This window comes from Talpa europaea, assembly GCF_964194135.1.
Source record: "Talpa europaea genome assembly, chromosome: 14".
In the NCBI taxonomy this organism is placed as follows: Eukaryota; Metazoa; Chordata; class Mammalia; order Eulipotyphla; family Talpidae; genus Talpa; species Talpa europaea.
Window position 1 is genome coordinate 6129397 of NC_140082.1, and position 19134 is coordinate 6148530.

The 19134-nt window shown below is 38.0% G+C and overlaps 2 protein-coding genes across 3 annotated transcripts in view; both read right to left on the reverse strand.

Moving 5' to 3' along the window:
- Nucleotides 1-19134, reverse strand: part of HECTD4 (HECT domain E3 ubiquitin protein ligase 4) — a gene marked incomplete at both ends in the record, with an annotated part of 170513 nt that overhangs the window by 118892 nt on the left and 32487 nt on the right. For both annotated transcript variants that reach the window (XM_084254197.1, XM_084254196.1), the window contains 2 exons: nucleotides 791-880; nucleotides 4883-5400. In XM_084254197.1, the coding sequence (XP_084110323.1) occupies nucleotides 791-880; nucleotides 4883-5400 (608 nt within the window). The remainder of the gene's footprint in view (nucleotides 1-790; nucleotides 881-4882; nucleotides 5401-19134) is intronic.
- On the reverse strand, nucleotides 16769-17047 carry LOC311183961 (large ribosomal subunit protein eL43-like; the record flags this gene model as incomplete). Its single annotated transcript, XM_084253692.1, has 1 exon — nucleotides 16769-17047. The coding sequence occupies one exon, from the start codon at nucleotides 17045-17047 to the stop codon at nucleotides 16769-16771; it is 279 nt and encodes a 92-aa protein (XP_084109818.1).

The window sequence follows — 19134 nt, forward strand, 5'->3', positions numbered from 1 at the left end:
ACTGAAATTTAAAAAATCCAAAAGAATGAAAAGTAACACTTTTAAAGCAGGAAACAGGGCCTCCCTGGTGGCACAAGAGATTAAGACGCAACCTATGAGGCTATCCGCAACCACTGCAGCACAAGTTTGATCCCCGGCCAGGGAGCAAACCACATGGTGCGGCAGACCTCGCTTGTCTTGCCCGCTGCTCCCCTCAGCAGTCTATTTCAGTCAATCCGCCTGTTCTGCTACCCGCTCTGTCTCTGGTGAACCCTCTCACCCCCACACCTCTGGCTTATACCCCAGTTCTTGTGTGCATGAATAGGTAAATCTTAGAAAAGAGAAAAGAGCAGGAAACATAAGACAAAATTCTTACTTAAGAAGATGAATATGGGGCCTCCCTGGTGGAGCAAGGGTTAAGATGCAACCTATGGAGCTATCCGCAGCCATTGCAGCATGAGTTCGATTCCTGGTCGGCCAGGGAGCAACCCACATGGCTCAGCAGACCTCTCCTGACTTGCCCGCTGCTCCCCTCAGCAGTGTATTTCTGTCAATCCACCTGTTCTGTTCCCTACTCTGTCTCTGGTGAATCCTCTCACCCCCCCCACGCCTCTGGCCTGTACCCCATCTCTTGTACGCATAAATAAATCTTTAAGAAACAAAGAAGATGAATATGATAATATATATGATAATATAATATGAATATGAATCATTAATCAGCAAGAGTTTATTAATCTACTTCTTAAAAGAGTCTTTATGGATAAATCTGCCTTGTGTAGAAGGAGAGTGGGGATCCTAAATGACAACTTACCTATACAGCACATCAGCTACAGGCAGGGACCCTAGATCAGTCTGTTTCTGTAACAGATGGACTGTATGGACAAAAGTTTTCAATGATCCCCTAAAAATAAAAGGAGGGAACAGAAAATTATCAAAATTGAAAGTCAAGTAAGTTAGGTTGTTAATGTTAATTTTATTAACCAGATGGAAAGTTTCCAAAATCTGTCTGTCTGCTTCTGCAGATCAGAGGATACCCTCTAAAAAGTATGCTTGACTGTTTACAATAGCTAAGCTTTGGAAACAACCCAAATGCCCAAAAATAGATGACTGGATCAAGAAGATGTGGTACATATATACCATGGAATATTACTCAGCATTCAAAAAAGATAAACACATGCAATTTGCAGCAACATGGATGGCGCTGGAAGGGATCATGCTCAGCGAAATAAGCCAAAAAGAAAAAGAAAAATACCGGATGGTCTCACTCATAGCAGGAATCTAGAAAACTTAAATAAGGGACCAGGAAAATGAATAACTATAAGAAAGTGAAAATCAAAATCAACAAAAAACTATGAACCAGAGACACTTTTAGGGGGGCGGGGGTGGGAGGGGAGGGATTGGGGTCAGAATGGGGGGGCTGCAATTGTATGGGGAATATAACAATAAAATTTATTAAAAAAAATAAAAAAAATAAAAAGTATGCTTGGTTCATATAAAAAGTTAATAGGCACCATGCCAGTTATGAGCTTCTCCTTGTTTTTTTAAAAACAAATAATTTTTCCTAACACAAAAGTTTCAAGTAAAGTTCAAAACAAAGAACAAGTTGTTAATTATGCTTGAATACTGTTTCCCTCATTAAATTATTTGCTAGTAGAGAGGAGAGATTTCACAGAACCAAGTTATATTTAAAACCAAGTTACATTTAAAGTTTAAAAGCATTCCCAGGCTTAATTTTTAAATGTTTTTGTTAAGTTCATCCATTTTACATAACATCTCACCAACCACCCCCATATTAAATAGGATAAAAAGAAAAATATCCAAATAATTAATATTTATGCTAAGAAGTGTTCCTTCTGCATTCCCTGCTGTGAGGGAGGTGACTGAAATGCTTGCAGAGCTTACAACTAAATTTCCTTTTCATTCCCAAGGTTCAGGGTCTAGGAAATCTATGATACGATCAGCTGGATCTAAATGAAGGTGCTTTTAAGATGCACAAGACTTACCTGGCCAGACCCAAGTATAAATCACCACAAGAAACTTCCTGAACTAAAGAATGGCCCTTATCAGATGGGCTGACATCCGGTCACTGCCAAATTCTCTTCGCCAAGCCTTCAATAGCTAGGTATCATATGCCTACAACCCCAAAAGGAATGGAATACCTAACACTGGATCAAGTAGGCCTTAGAGTCCTCTTCATTGCCCCTTTCACTATCTCTGATGTTCAAAGAAGCAAAATCAGACTGAGTAGATAAACGCACTGGTTGGGAGTCAGGACGCGGCCTGAAAGCTGACTCTCACTCGCCAGCTGCACCATCTTGATCCTGTCACCGAACTCCTATGGATTGTTGCTTCTTCATCTGTCCAATAGGGTTGACTCCCTGGGGTACAGGGAGGTTAAAATAAAGGGCAAAATGCACACTGGAAACCACTATCCCACATCTAAGGAATTATTACCTGCCAGACTCATTCAGATTTTCAGAGTAAAATTTAAACTCCTTCCATGGCTCCTAAGCCCCTATATGATCTAGGCCCTGCGAACCTCATCTCCTGCCCCTCTCCTCTACCGCTGCACTCCACTACCCTGCTCACTGTGCTGTCCCTCGGATACTCCAAGAACAGAAGGAGCATCTGAGTGTGAGTTTACTGCTCCTCTGGTCTGGACATCTCTCTGGCTCTTCTGTGCTACTGGCTTTTCCCATTCAGGCCTTGGTTTAACATCCTCTGTAGTATGGTCTTCCCTGGGATCTAGCTAGAAGGTTCTACCCCCTCCACTTAGTGATTCTCTATCAAAGCATCCTGGCTTGTTTTCTTCTAGTACACATCCCTCTTCCACATTACTTTATACGTACATTTGTTGCTAGTTGTCTGCCTCTGACTCTCATATAAATGTTGTCATTTTAGGGGCCACTTACCTTGCACAATGTTGTATCCCCACTTCCTAGAGGACTGCTTTGCACAGGGTGAATAATAATTATGTGCAAAATGAATGACCCTGAGTCCATTCAACTATAAGGTTAGAGACCTTGAATCACTATAGCCCTGAAACCTAGCAAGGCTCTTGGCACATCAGCAATACTTCATAAATGCTGGTTAAATGAATGAACATCTTTAAATGTGGGGGGAAAGTAATTCTATCTTTGAAGCACCAAGCTCAAAAGTTCAATGACATGCCCCACATAACTTCATATAAAGGGGATGATCTAACACTAAAAAGCGTGTGACTTCTGAGGTAAATAAAGTCCAGACTGGGGCCTCCCCTGGTGGCGCAGCGGTTGAGCGCTGGGCTGCGAAGCTGCCCGCAGCCTCTGCAGCGCCGGTTTGATCCCCGGCTGCAGGGCGAGGGTCCCATATGGCGCACAGACCTCTCCTGCCGCCCACTGCTCCCCTCAGCAGTGTATTTCGTCACTCTGCCTGTTCTGTTCCCTGCTCTGGCTCTGGTGAATTCTCTCACCCTCCTGCGCTTCTGACTATACCCAGTGCTTGTATAAATAAATAAATAAATCTTTAGAAAAAAGAAAAGAAAAGAAAAATATTCAACATTTCTGTTGAATGAATTTGGAATCTCAAGTATGTGACATAAATTCAATAACTATCTGTGATTCATACTGTATTTGTGCACATAATAAGAGTTTTATAATCCAACTCAATGTAAAATATTTGAAACTAAAGAGTTGATGAATATTTTTACTACCCTAAATCTGTCCATATGCAGTCCAATCTAAAAGCATATTTTCTCAAAATGGCATTTTTGCATTAATAGCAAATCTATTTAGGGCTTGAAATTGTCTTCAGCTTATGCAAAAATTAATTCAATCCAATACAAAGCCTTTGCAGGGAAACTTATTTCAGTACCACCCAATAATTTCTCTAGAATTAAGCATATGTCAGGATTTCCATTATCAATTATAGTCTTCAGAGATTTAAAACTAGACTATGATAGTTTATTCAGGGCAAAGAACTGACAATAAATACTAGTGCCATTTGGCCTTAAAAAGAGCTTGCAATTCAACCATTTGAAGGTCAACTTTGAAACCACAAAGACAAAGGAAGAAGTTCAAAGTTAAAAACTTAATAATCCTCCAGGAAGAATTTTCCCACATATACTTTGCTAAAAGAATAACCCAATCAAAGAAAAAATTCTGAGGGGAGAGGGCTAGATTTGTCAGACCAAGGTCCTAATTGGTCTCTTGACAACAAGTTTAGAGGAAAGGAAGCGTAGTGAAACTTTTTTCTCACAGATATGTTCCAGTGATCATGCAGGTTACTGACCAGGAAGATGTAGAAATCCTCTCCTGCAGAATAACTCCAGGTACAGTTCCTATTGACAGTGGATCAGTTAACAGCGACTCACATACAAAGGACAGCACACTATTAGATCTTGGTATAGACAGAGCTTTCAATTAAATTCAACCATTTGAAGCAAGCATCCGGGTCCAGAAACACAGTTTATAACTAAGTCTGTGTGACTGAGTAATAACCTGCTAATGCTGATGCAACCCTACAGACACACATGAAAAATATTAAAAGCTATATAAATTTTTTGACTGTCCTTCCAGGAGAAAGAGCGTTATAACATCCTCTCCTAAACTACCTGATATAAAACTTATCATCTAAGGAGGGGTGAACATATAATGGTCAGGCTTGATTTTCCATTTTAAACTGTTAGGTTGTTATCACGGTTTAGCAGAAAATGAAGACTCAAACGTGGGTTCCAGCTCAGGCTCCTGCAGCCAAGTTCTGGTGAAAGCATCTTATGCACCATCAAGGCTGTGACATTCAATACTGAGAACAAAAAAGGCCTCTGACCGTCAATACTTCCACCAAATGTTCTCACCATCACTCACTCGCCCACTTCAGATGCAGGCCTTACAAGGTCACCAAGCCGCACATTTGGTTTCCTTACCTGGCACATGCCAAGGCCACCAGGGCAGCAGCAGCATTTTCTTTTTGCTTATGTGGGATGTGTCTGCCTGTGTCTGAAGTTTCCTCTAGCCAAGAGCACAGCAAAGTTTCAATTCCATTGAGACAGTCAGCAGGCTCCTTGGTCAAGCTCAAAGGCTGGCAGTCGCGAAGGCAGTTCAATAGCACCTCAGCAGTTATGTTACAGAGAGAAGGGTCTGTTCTACTCTGGGACTGAATAAGGGGGAAGACCAGCAGGAGCCCCATCCGCGATGTGAAGGGAGCTTGCTCGGGTTGCTGCAGTAAGCCCTGGCGTTTGAGCAGGGCCAAAGTTTCTTCATCGCCCGAACTTTCCCTTTCATGCTGCTCTTCCAAGGCCAGCTGGCGCTGGGCGTTCCACAGTCCTCGCAAGGCATTCAGGCGGTATTCCAGCAGGCGGGCATAGGCATTGCTCTGATTCCCACAGACAGAGCGCAAACGTTCTGCTAATTCTGTTGGGTTCTTGGTCTCAAATGTTAAAATCTGAGGAAAAAAACAACAGAGAAGTAGTTGATATGCATTGCTTTCACTGATATGCAAATATACTCAATGGGATCTAAAAATGGCCCACACCAAGAATTACTCTGATTACAAGAAAAATATGAAAACATGTGCTATCAAGACAGATATTTACAGATGGAGACATTTTCCCTGACATTTCTGCTAATGTTCTATTACAATTGGCATTATAAAGGCCTAATTATAAAAACAAAATCATGAAATAAAATAGTCAAGCGTACAGGCCAGAAATTGATTCGACTAATTTATTTCAGAAAACTGACATACGAATCTTTATTAAATATAAGTCTCTAACTTCTATCACCAGGTGGACTGTCTGAACACAGAACAAAATTGTTATCTTCAAAACCTAATATACCTATAATAAATGACTGCTTTTTGTTCTTTGATTTTTGAAGAACACTCCATTCTTACTATCGTTAATCTATTATTTCAAATGATGACATGGTGTAGAATTATCCAGTTACATTGACAGAGGAATCACTACTATTTTTTGCCAAAACATACAATTATCAGGAAGCCTCTAGATTTTTCAGCAGCTGGGAGAATAATAAAACCATTAAATCTTCAATCAACTACAAAAAGGAACCAGTTCTCAAGATAAAGAGTTAAACTAAATTTACAATGCAAAGACTTTATGCATATAAATTTGACTATGTCAAAATGAACATACTATTATAACTAGAGGGGTCTGGTTCTCAGTAGATCAGAACATCAGGGTAGGAAAGAGTTTGGAATGAAAGCAAAGGAAATTCTGTCAACTCATTGACAGTGACATTCAAAAATGGTTTACTCTGACAAACCTCACAAATAGACAAAAATGTAGGAAAACAATTTTGTATGAATTGATAATGAGAGACATTTAATCAATCATTATCTCACAAACCTGTAAATTTTCTTCTACTTCAGTTTTGCCCCTAAAAACTGTGATCCCAATGAATTAGAGCTTCCAGAGCAATGTAAACCTATAACTACATTGCTTAGCTAAACATGCAAGTCACTGAACTGAATTAAAAAATGTTCAGTTTGAAAACAAATACCAACTCAAAAAATTAACTACATATATATCTCATTTAATTGATTTGAAAAAAAAAAGTTCAAAGATTTAAAAGGTAGTAACCAATTCAAACTTCAGTGCCAACCTAGACAATCAGAAATAACATCCAAATGCCATAAAATTTCAACCAACAACCTAACAATAAAAAACAAACTTGATACACACAACTTCAAAGAAACTCAGTGGCATTTTGAGTAAAAGAAGCCAATTTCAAAAGGTTGCATCTCTACAATTCAACTTATATGACTTTGAGAGGAAAAAACCTACACTTTGGGGATCAATGACTGTCACAGTTAAGGGGAACAAAGTGTCACTATAAAGAGTGGGTATGATGGAGTTTTGGGGGTAAAAAAAAAAACTACTTCAAATCCTGATTGTAGTGGTGGTTACATGAACCTACACATGTGTTAAAATTTATAGAAAAGTATACGCCCAAATGATCAACTTTACCGTATAATTTCTTTAATAAAAGAAAAAATTCCAATTAGTTATAGCTATATTCACTAGGTATCACTGAGTACATTGCAAGTGGTTAAAAACAAGAACTAGGGACATTTTTACCTAGTTTCTAATACAAGATGAAGTTAATAGTGACTGATTAAATGTTCTTCATCACCAAGATGTACAAAATGATTTTCCTATCTTTTTGTCTGGATTCAAATACAAATTACCCTTTCGATTATTTTTTACATGCAGCAGACAACATAATTCAAGTTCCTTTAAAAAGGATCATATTCAAGGACAATCATCTACTTTGAAGCTGTAATATACCCAAGGAAGTTAGATTGCTTTAAAAAAATTTTTTTAAAGAATTTCTCCCTCAAAATCAGTTGCCAGCCTCTACCATTATTGCAAACAACCAAAATAACTGAGGTACTGTTCAATGTTATAAAATTTTTTTTTTTAATTTGGTCATCTCCCTAGTTATTTTGTTCATTTAAAAAACTCTGCAGGAGGCCTCCCCTGGTGGTGCAGCAGTTGAGCACTGGGCTGCAAAACTGCCCGCAGCCTGTGCAGCGCCGGTTCAATCCCTGGCCACTGGGCGAGGGTCCCACATGGCGTGCAGACCGCTCCTGCTGTGCCCGCTACTCCCCTCAGCAGTGTATTTTGTCAGTCTGCCTGTTCTGCTCCCCGCTCTGGCTCTGGTGAATTCTCTCACCCTCCCGCACTTCTGACTGTACCCAGTGCTTGTATAAACAAACAAACAAACAAATAAATCTTTTTTAAAAATAAAATAAAAAATAAAGTCCAGAATTCTCTCACCCTCCCGCGCTTCTGATTGTACCCAGTGCTTGTAGAAAGAAATCTTTAAAAAACAAACAAACTGCAGTACTGGTTTTTGTAATTCCCATCCAATGTAACTCCTTGATGTAAAAATACGTATGTGCTTCACACACATTTTTTACTGATGGCACGCTGATCATCTTCTCATAATATATGAAGCAACTACTAAAAAATTCAAGATAGGCTTTTATTGAATTTATTGGCTTCAAAAATGGAAGAACGTCTCAGTAACATTAAATCCATCTTTATTATCAATCTCAAACATAAGTACTGCTGAAACACACATCACATTCATAAAATAAAGTATTTAACAGAATCTGTAGGTGACTGCAAATGTTAAGATTACCTGAAAAAACACTACACTTCTGCATTTTTCTGATTCTATTTTTATAAGCATTTATATTTTTAGCATTCCACTTAAAGACAAATACTCCGAAAGGATTTGAGTTATAATATAATTAACCAAATATTATATAATGTACACACTTAAGTGACTGTTGTATGTATTGATTTAGCAGTATCTAGAGCACAATATGCTTTCAGAAATCCATTAGACAACTCAGCATTATCCATTTCAATGGCCCCTTATGAAAACAGAGAACTGTCCACTGTGCTGCTGTTTTTCAGAGTTCTAATGTTTGAAGGTCATGGCCTAAAGTCATCTTATAAAGACATCATACCTTTGTGTTTTAGTAAGCCAGCTATGGAGATTCTATTCTGGTACTTATGAATATTGAATGATTTGTCTCAGTTCCTCATATAAAACCACTGTTCTCAATAACTGCTCTTGACCAAGAAGATAAAAGGCCAAAAATGTCGTTAGAAAATTAATATTTTTCTCTTTAAAAAAGGGGGAGCTATTTAAGGAAATGGGAAGATCCCTGTCATCCTCAATCAGAAGAAAAGGTCACTAACTGTACTTTGGTGATAATGCTAAAGTTGCCCTAATTAAGGGAGTGACTTTCAAAGTAACTTGCACCTTAATGTAATGTTTTTATCATATGTAACACATGTGTATTTTAAGCAAAAACAACCACAATCATTCTGGAAAATCTAGTAGCAGTCTAAGAGAATATTCTTTGCCGGCCAAATCTGACTTTGAACAAGAGTCCAGTATTTGATGCAATGGTTACAGAGAGGACCATTCCAGCCAATTTAGTATCATTTTCCACCTGGGAAAATACAGAACACAAATGATGTGAAGTGTAAAATGTCAACCTGTATTGCAAGTCAATGTGGTAATAAGAATGGACAAATAGGACTTTTGAGTAGTAGAGAATATTACTTGTACACGTAAGGAAATTAACTGGACACTAATAACTAGCAGAAAAGTCAGGATTAGGACATGAACTACTTTATTCCCCTAAATTTAAATAGCAATTTCCATCTACTTTGCCCTTCAGGATTAGCAGGGATACAATTATCTAAAAGGGTTAGGTAAGATGCTAAATTCATCTTAGGGCATACATCTGAAATAAATAGAAAGTAATCCAATTTCTAAGAATTTATCCTATAGGACATTCCCAAATAAGAAGAGCACAAAGATGTTCAGTCTTACTTTATTATAGTGGAAAAGCCAAAGCAATTTCAAGGTCTAAAGGTAAGTTTTCAATCAAATTATAACATATCATAATGGTATATTATTCAATAACTAAAAAATAATTAAATAATTTAAACTGTAAAACAAAAATAGTATAATAAATGTATATGTCCTATAATCAGGACTATGTAAAAAATAAAACATGCTTGTTCAATTTTGAACTTTCACTAGCATTTGTGGTAACATGAGTTTTTTCCCTGCCTCAATTTAAAAAAAACAAACACAGTGATGACAAGTTAAATAGTTTACATTTAAGAAAAGCATTAAGAGTCATGGCAATTCTCCTCTGAATGTGCCTGCACTCACTCTTGAGTGTGTACTATCACCTACAATAAAGCTCCATTTCTAAGTCACTAAAAAGAAAAGCAAGTCATAACTAGAGCTGATGATTTCACCTTTAAATAACTGGCAGTAAATAAACAGTGACACAATTGATATACTTAATATTTGGGGGCCAATGCTGACTGATAAAGAATAATCACAAGTACCATGGGAAATGCTTCCCTTAAGTCAATCCACTAATTCCATCTGCTGTTCTTTGGCAATTGTTTATCTCAGTGTACAACTAGTTATATTCCTAGTTAGGAGGGAAGAATGGATGGTACAATGGAGAGACCACTGCAGATGTTGGGAAATATCAATGAACAATAAAATCTTTTACTGCCCCAAAAGAAATGATATTTAAAACGCAAGATCACTCAAGCTCCAATAGATGAATTATATTAGAAGACTCCCTAGCATGGTACATTAACTGATTCAATTCATTATATGGATCTATCAGCAAAAAAGGAATTTATACTCAGATTATTTAAAGGGAGACCAACCAGACTTGCAATCCCAACACAAAAAACACTTCAGTAAAGGCTACAGAATGCTGAAACTCTCTTAAATGTTAGAGTGAATTTTTAAACGTTTCTACAAATATTCCTACCATTTTCACATGATGAAGACAGAAGCCATGGTCAAACTGAATTGTACATAGCAATTCAAAGATCAAAAAGATCACGTGTGAATCAAGTAAATGAATCGTGAATAGTCAGAAGGAATTCTATCTCTAACACAAAAGCCTAAATCAAGACTGAATCACTTATCAATTAAATTAGGCCCTGAAGCTACAAAACTTTTCCCAATCTTAGAAACACATGTTCATTCAAATGCTCTTTCTACATCTCCTATTTTCAAAAAGGGTCCTTAATTTAGCTGATAACCACAATTAAATTCCACATTTTAATTCATGAATTTTAGGCCTCTGCTTGTGGGGAAAACTAGGAATGGACCCTAACTTGTTAGCAAATTAATTAGTTTTGGCTCATCCCTATGAAAGTTTCTCCAGCAAGTGGTGATTCCCCAGATCTTCATAAAACTGCTATTCACAGCAAGAAATTTCTAGAATTGGAGGACCGACTCAATTCATTATATGGATCTACCATTATAGAATATTCTTTTTGCATAGATATTCTATCTTGTCCCGGCCACTGGCCAGTTTTCATCTTTTGTCATGTTCCCATAACCATCTCCCTGCTAACACAGCTTGTAAGTCCACACCACTCAAAGTCCTATCTATCTTACAAACCTCAGCTCTGCTCCACCACCACTGACTCTGAGAAACTCTGATTTCCTCTTCTTACTCTCTCTTCCTCTTCCTCTTAATCTCTTTCTCTTTCCAGAATAACTCCTTGGTATTGCCATGACATCCAGCATATTCCTCCATCAGACTATTTGACAATTATAAGGAAAAATGCATCAGTCATATTAAGAGGAAAGTATCAATGATTCCCTTTTAATAAATGATGCCCATAAAGGAGTGTTATACAGAGTAGCTCTTGAACCTTGATCTAACAAATCAAATACATATCTGAAAATTTCTCCTTGTTATAAAATCATTTCCACCAACAGAAATCTTTATAGAATCAATAGATCATCTTTCTATGCTTAGTAATTAACAGAATAAAATTTGGGGAGAGTTGTAGGAATGAACTCCTCAAAATGGCTTCAAGGCCTCCCCAGTGGCGCAGCAGTTGAGAGCTGGGTTGCAAAGCTGCCCGCAGCCTCTGCAGCGCTGGTTTGATCCCCCGCCGCTGGGCGAGGGTCCCACATGGTGCTCAAACCTCTCCTGCCGCGCCCGCTGCTCCCCTCAGCAATGTACTTCGTCAGTCTGCCTGTTTTGTTCCCCGCTCTGGCTCTGATGAATTCTCTCACCCTCCCACGCTTCTGACTGTACCCAGTGCTTGTATAAATAAATAAATCTTTAAAAAAAAAATGGCTTCAACACTATTATAAATTTTATTATCAAAGTATTTAAAGAAAGATCTCTCCACAAAGACTAACTGTTGTTTGAATTATATACTTAACATAAAGACCACCATAGTCTGATATATTCATCAAATGCTTAGCATAAATGTTTTAGTAAGAAAATCACTATAACAAAGTAAAGGAATTATACACTCCAATATGTGAAACACCACGTAAGGTTGTTTATTTTTAGCCTGTACCCGTTTCAACCATAAGCCCTCAAAGAGGGAAACCATGTCTTATTCATACTTGCACCTCCAGAGCTTAGCAGTATCTGGCACATAAATGTTTGATAAACTAGTAAATGAGAAGAGACATAAATTTCACAGCTAATTCTCTTAGGATATACATCTGGTTTCACTGTACATCTGAGTAATCCTCTCTCACTTGGCCTTATTATAATTCTGCCTTATGGAGCAATGGAAAATAACTCTTCCGGTTTCTTGGATGAAGAAAATGTAAGTGGCAGAGGGAAGGGACACCAGAATATGTGTTAGGGCAGTTCTGAGCTGGAATTAAACGTTAGGATTGTTTTAAGAACATCAAAACCATACTAATGAGAGAGCCCCACCCTACTCTGGGAATAGGACCTGCCCAAGATTTTTTTCAATTCTATAGGTAAATGTAAGGTGCAGCCAAGATTACCAACCACTAAGTTAGGAGAACTAAGTTCTAGCCCAGGCTTTGCCAATAACTGTTTTCCCTTAGGTGTTTTACTTAAAACTCTCTGTGTTTCTACATCTTTAAAGTGAAAGTAACAAGTAACAACTGCCTCCATTGACATAGTGGTTAAGACCAAAGGAATTAAAGTACAGGGAGTTCTCTGAAAAAGCTGAAACTGCTAAATAAGTGGTAAGACATTAAGATATTTCTGTATATTAGGCCAGATCAGCACCAAGAAAGGGAATTTTTCCAGATAACCCTTCAAGAAGGAAGATAAAAACATTAGTTTTTATCTAATGTTGGGGATTGGGGGAATGTTGGGGGTTGGGGAGTGTTGGGGGTTGGGAAAAAAAGGTTAAACAGGTGCTTTATTTGAACCAACACAGTTTTTTAAATGCTAATGCAATCTTAAAATGCATTAGAAGAATTTTAGTGTTAGAAGCAAGGGAGGTAATGATCCATTTCTATTCTGCAGTGGTCAAACTATAATGGGAATATTCTATTCAGTTTAGAGTATCTCATTTTAAGAAGTCATTAACAGACTAGAGTGTGTCCAGAAGAGGGTGATTTGACTAATCTGGCAATCACAACACATGAGGTTAAGGAACTAGGGATGCATGGCCTACAAAAGATGAGTTAGAAGGGGGACTACTGCCTTGGTAAGACTGAAAGGCTGTCATGTGGAATAGGAAGACTCAATCTCTATTGCTCCAGCAGAAGCAGAAATAGGAAGAAGTCAGTGAAATGTACAGCACAATAACAAATTTTGATGATTCAAATAAAATGCATCAGAATTCCTGGTTGTATTTACTTTAAAAAAAAAAGGGGGGGCTCCTTGGTGGCCCAAGGGGTTAAGCACAGCACTGTGAAGCTATCCACACAGCCTCTGCAGCATGAGTTGGATCCTTGGCTGGCCAGGGAGCTACCCACATGGCGCAGCAGACCTCTCCTGACTTGCCCACTGCTCCCCTCAGCAGTGCATTTCAGTCAGCCGGCCTGTTCTGTTCCCCACTCTGTCTCTGGTAAGTCCTCTCATGCCCTGCATCTCTGGCCTGTACCCCAGTTCTTGTATACATAAATAAATCTTTTTTAAAAAAAAGGACTCTTGAGATCCATATAAAGATTGTTTCAAGAGGAAAATAATGTGTCCTGAAATCTGTATCTAAGCAGACTCCAGTTGATTCGGGGTGTTGTGTTTTGTTTTATAATTTTTTTTCTTAGATTATTTTTATACAATATTTGATTTCTCACCTCACCTGCAGTCCCTCTAATCTCCCACCACCACAGCACCTTTGAGTCATCACGATAGTTCCTCGTGCTCTTCCCGCCCATTTTCACACCGCCCCCCCACACCCTGCATGTCTCAGGTCCATGGTCTGCCTTCAAGTTTTGTCTTTTTTAATGATATAATATGTGTAAGGGCAGGACATGGGCACAGTGCAGGTTTTCTGATCCAGCAGACCAGGTAAAGGAGGAATCAGAGTCCTCAGTGGTTTTTTGCAGGTCTTTTATTGGGATTACCAGGTACACGGCAGGCAGGGGTGCTGGGGGGCCAGGAGCTGGCAGGCCTCCCAGCCCCCAGCAAGTCTTCACTCTATCTGGGCTCTCCAGCCTTCTCTGTTGCTCTCTCGGCTTTTGTTCGTTCTCAGCTTCTTGGCTTCTGCTGACGTCCCCATGACGCCGACCTTATAAGCCCAGTCTTAGCCCAGGTGAATCCCATCTACCTACGCCCACACCCTACTCCAGGTGCCCGCCATCAGGCATGCATTCAGGACCGCAAGGATCCACCATCTATCCTGATGGTGGGAGGGCAGAAAAGCCTGACATTTTTCCTTACCCTACAATATGTATAAAAGGTTTCTTATAATTCATATACCATAAAATTCATCCACCTAAAATATACAATTCAATGGCTTTTAGTTAGTATATTCAAAGTTAGGCAATGATTCTCATAATCAATTTTTCATCACCTACCAAAAAAACTGTACGCATTAACAGCCACTCCCCATTTTCCTCCAAATCTTTCAGCCACAGGCAATCAATCACTACTTTCTATTGCTACAGATTTACCTATTGTTTACAATATATTGTTGAACTATATATAATCAAATACATAATAATTTTATGTAAGATGTATATTATATATAATCATAAATATAATTTTAATACAGTGTATACAATTAATAGGCAATAGTATAAATGTGATCATACTGTGTGGTCTTTTGTGACTTTCATTTACCATAATACTTTCAAGTTTTGTTTATGTCAAAGCACATATCAGTACTTCACTGATTGTTACTGCTAAACTTTATTTCACTATATGGACAGATCACATTTTACTTACCTAGAGATGTGAATTGTTTCTACTTTTTTGGATACCAAGAATCGTGTTGCTATGAACACTCATGTATAAGTTTTGTAGACATGTGTTTTCACCCTTCTAAGGTATATACCTAAAAGTGACACTGTTGAGTTATATGGTAACCCAATGTTCACCTTTTGGAGGAACTGATAAACTATTTTCCAAAGTGACTGCACCATTTTCTGTTCCCACCAGCAATGTATGAAAATTTCAATTTCTCTACATCATCACTAATACTTGTCATTGCCTGTCTTTTGATTACAGCCATTTGAGTAGCTGTGAGGTGGTATCCCATGTGGTTTGATTTGCATTGCTCTGATGGCTAGATATTAAGAATCTTTTTCTAGGCTTATTGGTCATTATATATCTTTTTTGGAAAAAGACAAGTCCATTTTGAGACACAATGATTTGATCAAATCAATAAGCACAATAACTACAACGGACAGAAACAATATCAGATATGTTTAAATCCACAAGCTTACAACAATATTACAAAAAAGAAAAATCACCATTGGAGGATAGTGGCAAACCAACTCATTATTTTCAAAATTTGTTAGTATCGAGAAAGATACAAACATTTCTCCTGTCTTTCTCATATAAACTGTATACCTAGATAAGAAAAGATTTCTCTTTCTGGAAGTATGAAGACCATTTAATGACGGAATGTCAGACTATCACCATTTGCGATCTCAAACAATTTAACAGATCTAGGTATGGAGCTTTAGCAGCTGCAAACATCATAAAAAGGACAAGCAGACATCGTGTGCCTACTGAAGAATATATCTACCACCATCCACAATCACTAAGTAGTTTTGTCCCTCCCCCTCAAAAAAAATCAAACCTGATTCTGACCAAACTGTGGTTAAGAGATCCAAACTTGAATTTCAAGGAAATAGAAAGAACAGGGGAAAAACAAAACAAAACAACTATAGCATGGGGATATCATAAGCAAAATGGAGACAGAGGTAACTCAACAGGACAAAGAACCAAGTTTCTTCAACAAGCTGCAAGCAGGGTCAAAAAATAAGAGCAAGAGGTAAAGAGGAAACATATTTTAAAAGACATCAACCAATCTCCCTATGTGCAGCTTATTTAAATTTAAATTCAAACAAACTTTTAAAAAAATTTAGCACAATTCTGAAACAACTGAAAATCTGAACACTGCCCACTTATTTAATTATATTACAGAATTACTGTCAATTTTTAAGGATATGTAATACTATCATGGTTATGTTTTTAAAAGGAGTCCTTATCTTTTAGACACAAACTGAAATAGTTATGAGTAAAGTGATCTGATGTTCCGGATTTACTTCAAAATATGGGATAGAGAAAAGTAGGTGGAGATAACTAAGATAAGATTGGTCATTAAAAAAATTAAAAGATTAATAAGGAGCTGAAAATTATTGACGTCAGTGATGGGTGTATAAGGACTCACCATGTCTAGTTTTTCATAAGAATTTTAACAGGGAAAAGCTTTTAAAAGCTTGTCAAAACTAAAAGGGTATAATGAGATGGTGTGAGAATTCTATCACTGACCAAAATCAAGAAGAAACTGTAAATGATATACATACAGACTTCTTCTAAAGCTGGGAGTCTGAAATAAGCAGTCTTTTAAAAACAGGTCCAGCTAAATCGCCTGCTTGCCACTTTATTTTGCTAACAGAAACTTTTTCTTGGGGCTCTCAAAACCGTTGATGAACAGCATTTATTAATCCAATTTCCCCAGTAGGTAAATACATTTCAGTATATGCTTAGCTTTAAGAAATACAAGAGAAGAAATAGAAAGAAGAAAGAAAATACATTTTAAAATTATTTTTTTATTTTTATTTTTTTATACCTAAGCTGTAAGATTTTTATTCATTTATCATTCTACTACCGAAAAAAAGTACTGGAATATAATCCCACTTCAGTATACTAGTCTAATAAAAATTAAAGTATTCCAATTGGTAAAGTCTTTGAGACTTGCTTGAGAAACAAAATTAATGCATGTCAGAATATTAACAAATCCAAACAATTCTGTTACATAAATTAGCCCACTTATTATTCGTTGGCAATGGTCCAAATTGTAGAATTTCTACTGGTCTTTCAATTCCTTCAGTCTTCTGATGGCAGACTTTACTGTGACGGCAGAAGTAGTGTTGTAGGTCCAGGCACCACCAGCCACCGTTTTCTTGCAGGAACCACAGTGCCAGATCCCCACAGCTCGCCTCTTCATCTTGGTTTTGCCACAGAAGGAGCAAGTGTACTTGGCGTGCTGGCTGATTTCAATCTTCTTCACCATTTTCCTAAGGGAGGCACCATAACGGGTCCCATATTTACCGACGATCCCCACCTTCTTGGTTTGTTTGGCCATGTCGCCGTAAGGTAGGTGAGAGCCCAGGGAGAGTAAAATTATTTTTTAAATGCCAAATATAATTCACCTCGAAGGCACAATTACTGTTAGCATAGCAATATGTTTACCATCAAATGATACATTTCATGAGACAAGGATATGTTTTCTGGGATTGATGACTAATGTCTGTTCCCTCAAAATATAAGTATAAATAAACCTTATTGTGCAGATAGGTCATGAACATGCCAATTCACGTAAAGAGTACCAAAGAATCATTAGATTCTTTTCTACAGAGAGTATATGCAAAAAAATGTTTTGTGGTTGGAAGGTCAAGCAAGAGAAATATTAGGTACATTATCAATAGCATATTTATAAATTTAACTAAACTTCATTATTATTGTAGTATGGCAGTCAGCATTTTTCTTATTAGTGTACTCGAATTGTCTTTTTTTGTTTCTACATTATGCATTAAAGTTTTCAGAATTTGCAGTTTTACAGAATAGCTTTTTAAAATCTTTGTATGGTAAATGAGTTAATCAGGCTTTTTTACGCCCTCTAAGTCAGGCACCTGCAGTCTTCATGCCTCCCAGAACTATGGACACCAGGGCCCAGGCAGCACAGGCATGCGCACGTGTAGAGGTGCCCAGCTGGGCCTAGACGGGTGAGGATAAAAGGGCAGTGTCACTGGTGGGGGGTCCTCTGTCTCCCCGCTGGCTACTTTACCTTGCTCAGTATTAAAGACCTGTAAAAATGATACTGAGGGCTCCAGAACTCTCTTTTAGGTTGCGAGAATTGACGGTGAAACTACCTGGCTTAGGACGGTTGCACAAATCTTCTAATGGTAAAATGCAAAAATACCAAGTGCCGAAAATAATGTGAAACAACAGGAATTGCAAGACACTTCTGATGGAAAGATTAATTGATACAAGCACCCTGACTGGCATTATCCAGTTAAACTGATAATGCACTGTATTAGTTTACTGGCTGCTAGCAAATGTTGGAACAAACCAACATGAACATAGTGGCATAAAACAACAGATATTTCTTATTTTTCTCCCATAGTTCTGGAGGTTGGAAGTCCACAATCAGTATCAGTGGGCCCAGTTCAAGGGGTTGGCAGGTCCACACTTTCTCTAGAGGCTCTAGGAGAGAATCCCTTTTGTAGACTCTTGCGCTAATTTTTAAGTTATTTGCATAATTTTATTTTTTAATACTAACCATTATAATATTTTATTTTTAAAAATTTTTTACATCATTGTTCTTTCTTTTTTTTAAGATTTATTTATTTATTTATACAAGCACTGGGGATAGTCAGAAGTGTGGGAGGGTGAGAGAATTCACCAGAGCCAGAGTGGGGAGCAGAACAGGCAGACTGAGGAAATACACTGCTGAGGGGAGCAGCAGGCACTGCAGGAGAAGTCTGTCGTGCCATGTGGGACCCTCACCGGCGGCCGGGAATCGAACCGGCGCTGCAGAGGCTGCGGGCAGCTTCGCAGTCCAGCGCTCAACCACTGCGCCACCAGGGGAGGCCCCATCATTGTTCATTTTTAAACAATATTTGCTTCCCCCCACACCCTCAAGTGTAGTCCCCATATAATTTCCTTCACCAATGCACCTGTGCACCATCACGACAATCCCTTGTGCTCCTCCTTCCTTCTCCTACCCCTCAGCAGGTCTCTGATTTATTATTGTTTGTTTTTGCTTTGTTGTGTTTTGTACTGTTACTATTTTTTTTACATTGATGTCTTATTTGGTTCCCCTATATTCCTGCTATAAGTGATACCACCCAATATTTTTCTTTTTCCTTCTAGTTTATTTCACTGAGCACAATTCCTTCTAGCTCCATCCACGTTGCTGCAGATGGCATGAGTTTATCTTTTTTGATTGTGAATAATATTCCATGGTGTATATGTACCACATCTTTTTTTTTTTCTTCTTGATCTAGTCATCTATTTTTGGGCATTTGGGTTGTTTCCAGGTTTTACCTATTGTAAATAGTGCTGCAATAAACAAAGAGGTACAGGTGTTCTTTTGAATGAATGTTTTTGTGTCCTTTGGGTAGATCCCTAGAAGTGGAATTGCTGGGTCATATGGTAGCTCCATTTTTA